The sequence below is a fragment of the Crocuta crocuta genome, unplaced genomic scaffold (assembly GCF_008692635.1).
Source record: "Crocuta crocuta isolate KB4526 unplaced genomic scaffold, BGI_CrCroc_1.0 scaffold128, whole genome shotgun sequence".
Classification (NCBI taxonomy): domain Eukaryota; kingdom Metazoa; phylum Chordata; class Mammalia; order Carnivora; family Hyaenidae; genus Crocuta; species Crocuta crocuta.
In genome coordinates this window covers 435955-448650 of record NW_027532232.1, presented here as the reverse complement: position 1 = coordinate 448650, position 12696 = coordinate 435955, and the positions used below count along the sequence as shown (strand labels likewise).

Genomic DNA, 12696 nt, shown 5'->3' with positions numbered 1-12696 from the left:
TGGAGGTTAGGAAATTCTTTCCGAGGCAAGTGACGGCCACGCTAAGGTAAGAAAAAGCGTGGCTTTCTAAGAGAAGAAAATTTCGTCTTGCTAGCAAGGAGTGCTGCACACGGAATACACATAATAAAACTCCTGAAACAAGAATATCTCTGGCACCGATCTCTCTTCGACTCCCAGACCTAGTTCCCTAGCTGGAGTGCCCTGGACAGCCTGGAAAACTCCACGAGCACGGGCTGCATGGGCGGGTGATGACCACCAGGGGGCAGCCTTTCAACGCAGAGCCTCTATTCTCTGGCGCTGCACCCCACCACCCGAGGGGAGGGACGCGCTTCCACGCCGTGACCCCTTGGCCCTGGGTTTCGCTGTCGTCGGGCGTTGCTTGCCCCGAACCTGGTTTCCTGGAGACCTGGCGTTTGCTTTCCGGCAAAGCTCCCTCTCGTACCCCGGAACTCTCGGAGGGCCTGAGAGAGCCGCTCTCCGCCCCGCCCCCCGCAGATCGAGGAACCCCGCCTCCTGAGAGGAACGCACCCAATAGAGCCCCGCAAGCGGCAACACCACCCCAAGTGCAGCGGACCGGGAGGGGCTTCTCGGAGGCGAGTCCGNTCCGCCAGCCGCGCCCCCTTCACTAGGCGCCCTTCCTCCGGGACGCCCCACCCATGCCACGCCTCACCTCGGCCGCCTCTGGGTCCCACTCCGCGCCCTCTCCACCGGACCCCAAGACCGCCCATCGGCGCCCCGCCTGCCTCCTCCCTCAGGGCCCCCAGACCGCCCGCTGCGCCACTGCTCCCGTGCCCCACGCCCGGAGCTAGCGCCGTGGACCCGACTACTGACCGTGAGTTTGCCAGCCCGAGAGGGTTGCGAGGCGGGTCGGGGGCGGGGGATCTGGGCTCGCCGCGGCGCCGCTTGGTGCCAGAAGCAGGGCCAGGAACGTTGCTTCGGTTGGCGAGTTTCTCCCTGCTTCGGTCCCGGGTTTCGTTTCGTGTACTCAGTCTGGTGCTATTTGCGGTTTTTCTCTAAACACCTTTCTCTCGCCTCTTTGAACCTGTGAATCGAGAATTTGACGAAGATGGATACCTGTGTGTGTGCGCGTCTGCACGCGCGCGCGCACCTACTTCTTGAGAGTTGAGATCAGAGTTTGGAGTAACTCTTATTACTCATCTCTTGGGGGTTTTGTCTGTTTTTCTTGTTAAACTAGAGAGGCCCAGAGTAGTGAAAGACTTCCCTTTCCAAGGTAGTTAATTAACATCATCTTGACCTCAGGCTTCCTTCTTTCGCTTTTTCCCTAGTCCTGAACCAGAAAGCGGAGATCACTCGCCCAGCCTGCCCACGATGCTCGATGTGGGTACTGACTCACTTGTGTGAATTCACTTTCCTGGGAGCATAACTGAGAAAGAGGTGGCTAGGTGGGACGGAGAGTCAGGGGGTGAGCAGGAGCTTGACTTCTACAGGAAATACAGGGCATGCTCAGGGATGCCACGCCTGCTGGTGGTTTGCAGAGAGTGCAGCAGGGAAAAAGTCTGGAACACGGGAGAGCCCAGACCATGGAGGCCTTAAAATCCAGGGCGAGGCACTCAGCTTTTACCTTATGGAGACTGGGTGAAATCGGAGGGGTTTTATTACAGAGAGAAGTGGGTAGGATGGCTTGAGACGATCGTAGGTGAGAATCCATCCTGGGGCTAAAGCCGGATCGGTTTAGTCTGGATGTGAACACAAGCGGAAGGCGCTCACTCATGTGTGAGAGGTGGCCCGCTGTCCCTGGAAACAGGAAAGAGGAAGGAAGGAGGCAAAGGGAGAGGAAAGCTTTGGCGATTTAGTTTCAATTCTTCCCCAAAGTGAAGCCTGCTACAAGGACGTAAGTCGGGTAGTCTATCTGGGAAGTGAGCCCCAATGCCAGTGAGGGAGTGGGGAGGAGGCGGCCAGGAAGGAGGGAAAGGCAGCGAAGGGCAGGGGGCTGGGCTGCTCACCGCTGTGGGCAGCTGGAGCTCAGCTCCTCGGGTGCCTGCTGAGGAGCTCCGGGACGCACCTAGGGACAGCCACTGGGGCACACAGCCCCGACGCCCTCCACGTCCCCCTGTGCACCTGCCGAGGTGAGAAGGCGTCTGGGTGCTCAGCTGAGGAAGTCAGCGGTGGGCCCAGGGGAAGGGACAGGCACCCAGAACATGGACCTTGTCACTTAGGGAAGTTAGAAAGGTCAGCATAGGGACAGACCCTCATGTTTTCTCAGCGCTCACGCACTGTGTACCCAGAACGAGGTGTTTTAATATGTTTTCTCTTAATCTCCACCATCAATCCTCCAAGGAATGTATATTCTTTTTATAAGTGAGTAAACTGAGGCTTAAGTAATATATCCAAGAAAGCTGCTTTAAGGATAAGAACAGCTCAATTTTAGGCGCACTGTTTTTTTTTTTAATGTTTATTCATATTTGAGAGAGAGAAAGTGCATGAATGGAAGAGGGGCAGAGAGACAGAGGGAGACACAGAATCCGAAGCAGGCTCCAGGCTCATAGAGCCCGAAAGAGGGCTCAAACCCTCAAACCACGAGATCATGACCTGAGCCGAAGTCGGATGCTTAACAGACTGAGCCACCCAGGCGCCCCCGGCACACTGAATTTTAAATGACGCCTGGATGGGGCGCCTGGGTGGATCAGTCAGGTAAGCGTCCGACTTCGGCTCAGGTCATGATCACACGGTTTGTGGGTTTGAGCCCCGCGTGCGGCTCTGTGCTGACAGCTAGCTCAGAGCCTGGTGCATGTTTCAGATTCTGTACCTCTCTCTCTCTCTCTGACCCTCCCCTGCTCATGCTGTCTCTCTCTCAGAAATAAACAAAACATTAAACGTAAAAAATAAAAAAAATAATAAAAGATGCCTGGAAAAAGAAAGCTACCCACACAGAGATAGGGAACTCTTAGGGCAGATATGATAAATGGGGGAGGCGTTTCAACTCACTTAGTCAAAACTGTCCCCAAAAATGCAGTTTTCTGCAAGGTCACATGACCGTTTTACCCACAGAGATGCAGCACAACACCAAGTCAGCTCGTGCACACCGGCTGTCACCCTGTACCAGGCTGTGCAGGACCCAGCTGCCCCTCACGCCCCCCCCACCCCCAACCCCGGCCACTCAGGTCCTGTTCGGCCCTGCCCGGGGCTGCTCTGGGCTAGCATGCTCTCCCATGTCTCAGCTGAAACGTCAGCTTCCAGCTTGAAGGGCACGTCCTCATTGAGGCCTTTCTTACCAAACAATTTCAAGTGACTTTCCAGTTACTTGATGCCACGTCACTGTCTTAAGTTTCATCCTAATGGTTATGAATTGCTTTGTTTGTTTCTCTACCTGTCTATTTACTGTCCTTCCCCTGCTGAGGTGGGAGATTCATGAACGGGAGGGTCTTGTTGGCACGTGCCTTGCTGTGCCCCCCGTGGCTGGCACACAGTGGGGAGCCCAGTAAACGGTTTTCATTTGAATGCATTTACTCGCCGTGTGTTTTCACTCGATCCTTCCCCAGTTCTGACCCAGTGGAGTCGTTCATCTCTGCCGCAGCTGGTTCAACCATGGCGACAACTCCCGCCGGTGCTTTCGAGGCCCTCATGGATGGAGTGACAAGCTGGAATGTCCCCAAAGACCCCATCCCGAGTGAACTTCTTTTGATTGGAGAGGCCGCCTTCCCAGTGATGGTGAATGACAAGGGCCAGGTCCTCATTGCCGCCTCCTTCTATGGCCGAGGCCGCCTGGTGGTGGTGTCGCACGAGGGCTACCTGCTGGATGCCGGCTTGGCTCCATTCCTTCTCAATGCCGTGGGCTGGCTCTGTCCCTCGCCTGGGGCTCCCGTTGGAGTGCACCCCTCCCTGGCATCACTAGTAAGTATCCTGCAGGGCCGTGGGGTTCAGGCACACATTCAGCCAGAACTGGGGGCCCCCTCGGGGGTTTACTGCATCAATGCCTACCAGGACAAGATGACCGCGGAGCTGACCCAGTTTGTGAAATGTGGAGGCGGCTTGCTCATTGGGGGCCACGCCTGGTACTGGGCCAGTCAGCACGGTCGTGACGACCTGCTGTCTAGGTTCCCTGGGAACCAGGTGACAAGTGTGGCCGGAGTGTACTTCACCGACATCTATGGGGACAGAGGACGGTTCAAGGTCTCTAAGAAGGTGCCCAAGATCCCACTCCACGTCAGGTGAGTGGTGTTTCCCTACGGGGAGTCTGGCATGTGGTGACGAGAGACTTAATCTCCCTCTTCGAGGGGCTTCCATTCCCACACACGTGGTTCTGCACCCCGTTCTGGAAGCACCACAGGCGAACACAGGGAGCGCGGCTGGGTTCTCACCACCACCCTGTCCTGTGTCCAGATAGAAACGTGGGCCTTGTTCATCTCTCTGGCTCCCGTGTCCAGTGCCGGGCTGGGGAGAGCGCGTCTCAAGATCTCTTAAACAAATGAAAGAACACTGGCTTGTTAACGTGAGCTCTGCGCTGTGCCAGGCCCCACACAGCACACCGTCCGGCTACCTGCTCATTTATATGCCGGTGGAGAGTTAGGCAATTCAGGAAACAAATAAGTATAAACTCTAGCAGGTGTTGATAAGAGCTACAAGGGAAGTAAAGCAGAAGTGGACGGTGACAGGGAAGGGAGTGAGGGCATTTAGGGTCATCAGGGAAGGCTGCCCAGTCAGGCCCAGTCGGGCCCGGTTGGTGTTTGAAACAGAGGGACTTAATACGAGGACTTGACTACGCAGGTGAAGGAAGAGCTGGAAAGCCACACAAGCCCCAGCATGGCCAACAGAGGGAGGTAGTTCTGTCACTGGAGCCCAGGTGCTGAGTCACCTGGTGGGAGCCTGTGTAGCAGGATGGGGACCCCAGATGCAGGGGCTGTCTGAGGGACCCGGGGTCCCAGAGTCGACACGGTGAGTGCCAGAGACATAGCCTGAAGAGAGAGACAAACAGCTGGGCTCCTTCCTGTTGCCTGCCTGCCTTCAGCCTTCTTCCTGCCTCTGCCTCCCGTGGGCACAGCCACCAGAAGCTGGGGACGAGGAAGCCAGGGAAATGCAGTTCCCCGAAATGCGGAGCATGTCCGAGGAGCGTGGGGAGGGGACAGGAGTGCAAACAAGAAAACGGCCAGCTCGGAAGGCTTCTCTGGCCTGGTCAGGTGACAGCTACGAGATCTGAAAGAATTTCAGGAATGAGCCGCATGGACATTCGTGAAATGAGAACCTGGGGGGCACCTGGGGGGCTCAGTCTGTTAAGCGTCCTACTCTCTTGATTTCAGCTCAGGTTAAGATCTCGTGGTTAGTGGGATCAAGCCCCACATAGGGCTCTGTGCTGACAAGCATGGAGCTTGCTTGAGATTCCCTCTCTCTCCTCTCTCTGCCCCTCCCCAACCGGCAGGCTCACACACACACACTCTCTCTCTCTCTCAAATACGCTTTAAAAAAGAAAAGAGAACTCAGGCGGAGGGGGGAGCAAAGGTGAAAGCCTGAAGCAGAAGCCCGCCTGGTTCGCTGCAGGATCACCGAGGAAGCCGGTGGGGCCGGAGCCCGGTGAAGGAGGGCTGTGTGCCAGGACGCGAGGTCATCCATGGCAGCGCTTCAGGCCCAAATGGAAGTGAGAGGATTTGGGTCGGAGGGCAGCAAGTACTTGTATTTCAAAAGGAACCCCCTGGTGGTGGAGAATAGGCTGTAGGAGGCAGGGCTGCAGCAGACCAGTCAGGGGCTCGTGACACAGACCCCCTTAGAGGTGCCCGTGGCTCACACTAGGGTGATCGCCGTGGAGCTAGGGGTGAGACTGGGGACCCAGCGGGCATGGCTGATGGATGAATGTGGAGCGAGAGGGAAAAACAGAGTCAGGAGTTTGGGTCTGAGTGCCTTAAAGACCAAAGATGCCATTTATGGAGCTGAGGAAGACCGAGAAGGCAGCTCAGAGGAGACCAGGAGGTTAATTTTGGATACTTGGGGGTGGGGCGGTGATTAAATCAGTGACAGGTAACAGAAGCCTTACCACGGTGGATTAACCACACAGGAGTTAATTTTTCTTGTGTGGCACAAAGTTCAGGTAGATAAGCCTGTGGCAATGACTCCATGATGTTCCAGGTTCATTCATTCTCTCTCTCGCTCTCTCTCTCTCTGCACCCTTACCATCATGGAGTATCACCTTTATCTTTATGGTCACAATGCTGCCCCTACTATTTCAGGCACTGAGTATACCTAGGATAAGCTGGGATATCCACACCTGCTGAGTAGATCCCTTTTAATTCAGAAAATAAAGTAGTTTTGGAAGCCCTGACTTCCGGTTATAGGTCAGTGGCCAAAACCAGCTTGGCTGGCCAGCTCTGCTGCCATAGGGGCTGAGTACCTGTTAAATGGGTACTGGCAACCCTGAAGAAATCCCGCTGCTGATGCCAGGGAGGGTGTACACCTGTTGGGTGAGCAGCTAGCAGTGCCCTGGGCCGTCAGCCCCAAGCCCGGGAGCCCTTGGACCTGTCTCCCTCTGAGACAGACAGGAGGGGATGGTCACTCAGAAACATCAGGTGGATGTGATCCACTCTGGCTTGTCTTTGATTCTAAGGGACAAACAGGAAATCCCATGAGCCTGATTCCACTTAATTGTTCCAAAGGCTCTTGTCCAGCAAACTAAAGCTATTTTTCTTCACCTGCGTGTACGTTTGTCATCTCTCTTGCTGAATCTATGTTTTGTGTTTCTTTCAACTTTTAATTTTTTTTTAACATCCATTCATTTTTGAGAGAGAGAGAGAGAGAGCATGAGCAGGGGAGAGAGGCAAAGAGGGAGGAAGGCACAGAATCTGAAGCAGGCTCCAGGCTCTGAGCTGTCAGCACAGAGCCTGATGTGGGGCTTGAACTCACGAACCATAAGATCATGACCTGAGCCGAAATCGGATGCTTAACCTACTGAGCCACCCAGGCGCCCCTGTTCCAACTTTTAATTTGGGAAAACTTCAAACATGGAAAAGACTGGTCCAGTGAGCCCCCATGTAGCCATGACCTGACCTTCCTAAGAGCCAATGCACAGTTCTACCTAGAGCCCTACCCATTACTTGGAAGTAAATTACAGATATCATATCTTTTTTTTTTTTTTTTTAAGAGAGAGAAAGAGGTCACAGGCGGGAGGAGAAAGGACATGGGGGACAAAGGATCCAAAGCAGGCTCTGCTCTGATAGCAGTGAGCCTCACGTGGGGCTTGAATTCACAAACCACAAGATCATGACCCGAGCCAAAGCCTGCTGCTCAACCGAGCTACCCACATGCCCCCATCATAGCACGTTTCAACGTGTATGTCTAAACATATAAACTCTTTCAAAAACAATCACGAGGCACCACTGTCATTCCTTAATGGCATCATTTATTTCCATGATTATCTTCTTTTTTTCAAAGTTTGTTGGAACTGGTATTTACTAAAGCCCAAATATTTTGACTGATTGATAGACTTTTATGTCTAAAATATGAATTTCCTTTCTCATTCTTTGTATCTCTTGCTTTTTTTGGTTCTGTTTTGTTGTTGTTGTTGTTGAAGAAACTAGGCACTTTGTCCTGAAGTTTCCTTCAGTCTGAATTTTGTAGGCTGCATTTTTATGGTGTCATGTAATATATTCCTTTGTTCTCTGTATTTCCTGTACACCATAAGTTAGACCTAGATTCTGGGGCAGGGACTGGCAAACCATGGCCTGTGTGCCAGCCTGTTTTTGTGAATAACGTGTCAGCAGAACACAGTATGCCTGTCGTGTATGTGTGGCCTGTGGCTGCTTCCAAGCTACAATGGCAGAGTTGAGTAGGACCAGTGGAGACCAGGTGGCCCACAGACCTCATGTCTAGTATCTACCCTGCTGGAAAAGTTTCCCACCCCCTGATTTAGAGGCTTGATTAGACTCGTGTTTGAGTTTTTGGCCTGACCACTCTAAAGGTGGTAATGTGTTATGTCCACAGGATGGAACATATACTGTCTGTTTCTCTCACTGTGATATTATAAGTCATTAATAATCATTGCCTAGTCCTAGATCCATTAATTCATTAGTGGCTATAAAGTGGCAGATTTAGGGGCGCCTGGGCGGCTCAGTTGGTTAAGTGTACAACTCCTGATTTTGGCTCAGGTCATGATCTTACCATTCGTGAGCTCGAGCCCTAAGTCGGGCTCTGCACTGAGAGACCAGAGCCTGCTTGAGAATCTGTTTCCCTCTCTGTCCCTCTCCCACCTGCTCTCTCTCTCAATAAAAGAGAAACTTTAAAAAATAAATAAAATGGTATATTTCAAATTCCAGCATTTCTTTTATTTGGTATTTAGAACACTTCTATAAAAACGTAACTCCCTTCATCTACTATTTGCTTACCCTGGCACACAGTCTCCTTAGGGAAGGCAGGATAAATGCCAGATCTTCTGAAGCACTGATCTGGACCCCCTAGAATCTTCCAAAGGTCTCCACTGTGTCTTATTTTTTTTAATTGTCATTATGAACTCATGGACTGAAACACTCACAGAATAAATGTTTTCCACTTATTCCCTGTATCGGTGCTACTATACAGTAGTTTTGTCGGCCATCTTGTGTTTGGCCATTGTGAGCCTATTCAAGTCGAACTGGAACTTTCTGACCCAGCCTTAACAGACTTCCTTGTTTCAGCCCCATGTTACACATTTCCTGCCCCAGACCCAACATCAGCCATTTCTCCAAAGGGCCCTTATTCCTTTGAGTGGGAAATGGTGTTTAGGGGCCAGACACTGGGGTGCTCACTGCTCTTGGGTTGATTATTGTTTCCAGGCCTTTGGTGGGCAGAGCTAAGAAATAAGTATTTTGAAAAGACAAATACGTCAAGAGTTCATTCTGATGCTTCAAATTCAGCTTCAGGGCTACAGGGTTTTACTTCCTTTCAGTGATCTTAATCTGTCTCCTTTTTGCCCCATGATGAAATACCTAGTTCTGAAAGAAAGCACCCTAATGACACGTTTGCTTTATCCCACAAGACACACATAACAGTTGCAAAATGGCAGTACTACCAGCACAGTTAAAGATTATTCTCAGTTCCTTTCATCCTTATGACATATTTTATGAGGTACATAAAGTCAAATTACCATCCTTTAAAGTCCCTTAGACTAGTTCTTCTCTTTGTGGTTATACCATTAAGTGGATACACATGTAGATTCATTTGGATATTTTACTTTTGCTGTTTGGAATTGCTTTTGTGAATTAATTTTACTTTATAATAACGTAGCATAGCTATTTGGATCTAAAGTAAAATGATAAGAAGCCAAAGTCCTATCCCTGTTCCTTTATGTAATTTTCTTTTCTCCCTTTTTAGAAAAATCACTTTTACTCCATTGTTAGTTTATGTATGAACACACCTCCCCACCCTACCCCCCCACACGTATCCTTCTTTTTCTTGAAAAAGCAGTCGTATACAATACATACTTTTCTCCACCTTGCTTTTTTGACTTAACATTGTTTTCTGGACATGGCTCTATAATAGCCTATAGATATGCACTGTATGTTTTATTACACTGAAATGTATGGATGCAATATAGTTTATTCAGTTAGTTTTTTACTGACAGACATTTGAGTTTGTAGTACTGTAAATTTTTTTCCAGTACTCTTACTATTTCATCTATATTGCAATAAATACCCATGTACATATATCTTCATATTTTTGCCACATCACTGGAAACAGGATTGCTGAGTCAAAGAACACACATGTAATTTTTGCTAAACATTCCAACTTTCCCGGAATTGGGTTCCCCAGGAGCCCAACCCAGAGACCGAGACAGTAATAAGCAGAAAGTTTACCAGGAGGGACTCTCCAAATCAGCACCTATGGGGGAAGGGAGGATGGAAGAATTGGAAAGGGGAAATTGGACTATGAGGCAAATATTTAGTAGCAAATTTTTAAAATTTTTTTTTCAAGTTTTTTTTTTTTAATTTTTTTTTTTTTTTTTTTTTTAAGAGAGGAACACAGTGAGAGCAGGGCAGGGGCAGGGAGAGAGGGAGACACAGACTCCGAGACAGGCTCCAGGCTCCAAACTGTCAGTACAGAGCCTGATGCGGGGCTCGAACTCAGAATGGTGAGATCATGACTGGGGCCGGAGTTGGATGGTTAACTGACTGAGCCACCCAGGTGCCCCAGTAGCAAAATTTTTAATGGCATTTTCACTAGTAAGTAAAACACTGGGAAAACTCTAAGTGTTTAATAAATGGAATATTGCTTAAATAATTATGGTATATCTTACTCTTCAGCTTCTTAAAGATTTATTAAAGGAGTAAGAAAATACTGATACAATAGACAAAATGAATATATAAACTATATTCAGATGATGCCAAATTTGTGAAGACGTGTATACAGAAAATGAAGTATTAATAGTGTATCTCTAAAGTTGATATGTGATTATTATTTTCTTCTTCATCTTTTTTTAACATTCATTTATTTTTGAGAGACAGAGAGACAGAGCATGAGCAGGAAAGGGCAGAAAGAGAGGGAGACACAGAATCTGAAACAGGCTCCAGGCTCTGAGCTGTCAGCACAGCCCGACACGGAGCTTGAACCCATGAACCATGAGATCATGATCTGAGCCGAAGTTGGCCGCTTAACTGACTAAGCCACCCAGACGCCCCTATTATTTTTTTCTTTAAACATTTATTTCCAAATTGTGTATAAGTGTAACCTGAAAAAAAATTTTATATCACTTCTCTGCCTTTTTATAAACCCTTACACAAAAGGAAAATTTCCCTCAAATTATACTAAGATTCTTTGATCTTGTGTTTTATAGTTTTATTAATGTGGCAACAAAATGGGTAAAGAAGCAAATCTCTTTACCATATCAGACTCTTTCGAGAACCTGTCAATCCATTCTTTCACTCAGCTAAAATGTGCTGAGAGCCTGTGAAATTGTAGACACAATTTTGGGCTCTGCGCCTACAGCAGTGCTTAACTGAAATCTATATACTTGACTGACCAGCAGAAGTGTTGGGAACGTTCAGGTGATGTACGAAAATAAGTGTTCCATGTTATCAGTTTTCCTTACTTGTGAAACTTTTACTGAAATAACAGCATGACAGTGAAATATCTGAATATTTTTAGTTTCTCTTTGTGCCCCTAACAAAATTTTGACCTTTACACATCTTCTGTCATCATGTATCGTTTTTGCTAGTTTGTTGTCATGTGCTGCTATTTTGTATTTGCTTAAAAACATTTTTCTATTTTTAAAAATCTTAATGAGAATTTTTAGTCACAATATATGTGCTACAGCTTATTTAATTGTGTCCTTCTGTTGAGTACTTAGACATTTTTAAATTTAGGTATTTTGAGGAGGGGCTGTAGCTGATACATCAGCCACACACATCTTTAAAGTATTTTAGAACCCCCCCCCCCCAAAATTCAAAGACCTCAAGGTGTAACATTAGGTTTCTTGTGTTACAAAGTTTCAAGACATTTGTGGGGGCGCCGGGATGGCTCAGTCGGTTAAGCATCTGACTCTTGGTTGAGGGTAATGATCTCACAGGTCATGAAATTAAGCCCCGCATCTGGCTCTTTGCTGACAGGACACAGCAGAGCCTGCTTGGGATTCTCTCTCTCTCTTCCCCTATCTCGCTCTTTCAAGATAAATAAATGAACTTAAAAAAAAGTTTTTTCAAGACATCTGCAAATCCAGTATTCAAAAAAATAACACTAGTAGTTCATTGGCAAAGTTAATTTTAAGACCTGGTTCTCAAATTTCTCTTCCTACTCTGGGAAGTTCTTGAAAAGCCAGTTTATTCTTCTTATTCAGTTTCAAGCTCAAACCTCCTCCTCAGAGGCGGCTTCCCTGATGACCCTACTGAATCTAGGGGTAACCCCCCAGTGTCACGCTTCTGCATTTATGGCCTCGACATCAGTGATCGCAACCTGCACACCCCCGGCCCGTGCACTTGCCGGTGCGTGTCCAGCCAGCCAGAACATTAAGATGCACAAATGCCTTGACCTTGCCTGTTCTGTTTGCTGCTTGCTTCTCAGCGCCTGCCGTGTGAAACACATAGAGCGACAAATACTTGTACCCAATTTAAATTAACGGATACATACATGAATACACACCCAAAACCCTGGAAGAGAAAGGTGGCTAGTATGCTAGTGTTAACCCCACAGAGAAGTTCACGTTAAGGAATATTCTGCCAGGGGAGCTCAGCCAAAGACTGGGTTGAAGCTGGCTGACAGGGTCAGGTCTATCTGAAGTCTAAGAAGACCCGACTGTTTTGAGCCCAGGCCCTCCACTCAGATTCCTGCCTCCTTTACCTGACGTCCCCTTAGAGGTTTTTAGGGAACTTTCCTGTGCAAACCTTGGTTTCAAAGGCTCCTGGACTGACCCAGCAGGTTTGCTGACTTCAAATTCCCGCCGGAGGCCCTGGAGCATCTTCAGGGAAATGCCCTGCCTGCCATGGGGAGGGGCCTTCTCCAAAACCCAACAGAAGATACTCTCGGTGTCCCGTCCCCAAGGGCAAGTGCTGACTGCACACCCATGCTTAGTAACTGAGGGGGGACACTGCAGTCACTTGAATCTGCAAAGTGAGGGAGTGCCTGGGAGGCTCATTTGGTTAAGGGTCCAACTCTTGATCTCAGCCCAGATCATGATCTCATGGTTCGTGAGCTGGAGCCCTGCATCAGCTCTCTGCTGTCAGCACAGAGCCCACTTTGGATCCTCTGTCCCCCCTTCTCTCTCTGCCCCTCCCCCCTCACTCTCTCTAA

At 48.9% G+C, this 12696-nt stretch overlaps 1 protein-coding gene across 1 annotated transcript in view; it reads left to right on the top strand.

Annotated features, from left to right (window-relative positions):
- The first annotated feature begins 671 nt into the window (after positions 1-671).
- Positions 672-12696, top strand: part of TCAF2 (TRPM8 channel associated factor 2) — a 26200-nt gene continuing 14175 nt past the window's right edge. The window contains 2 exon segments of the mRNA XM_077778027.1: positions 672-832; positions 3501-4169. Of these exon segments, the coding sequence (XP_077634153.1) occupies positions 3547-4169 (623 nt within the window). The 5' untranslated portion in view covers positions 672-832; positions 3501-3546.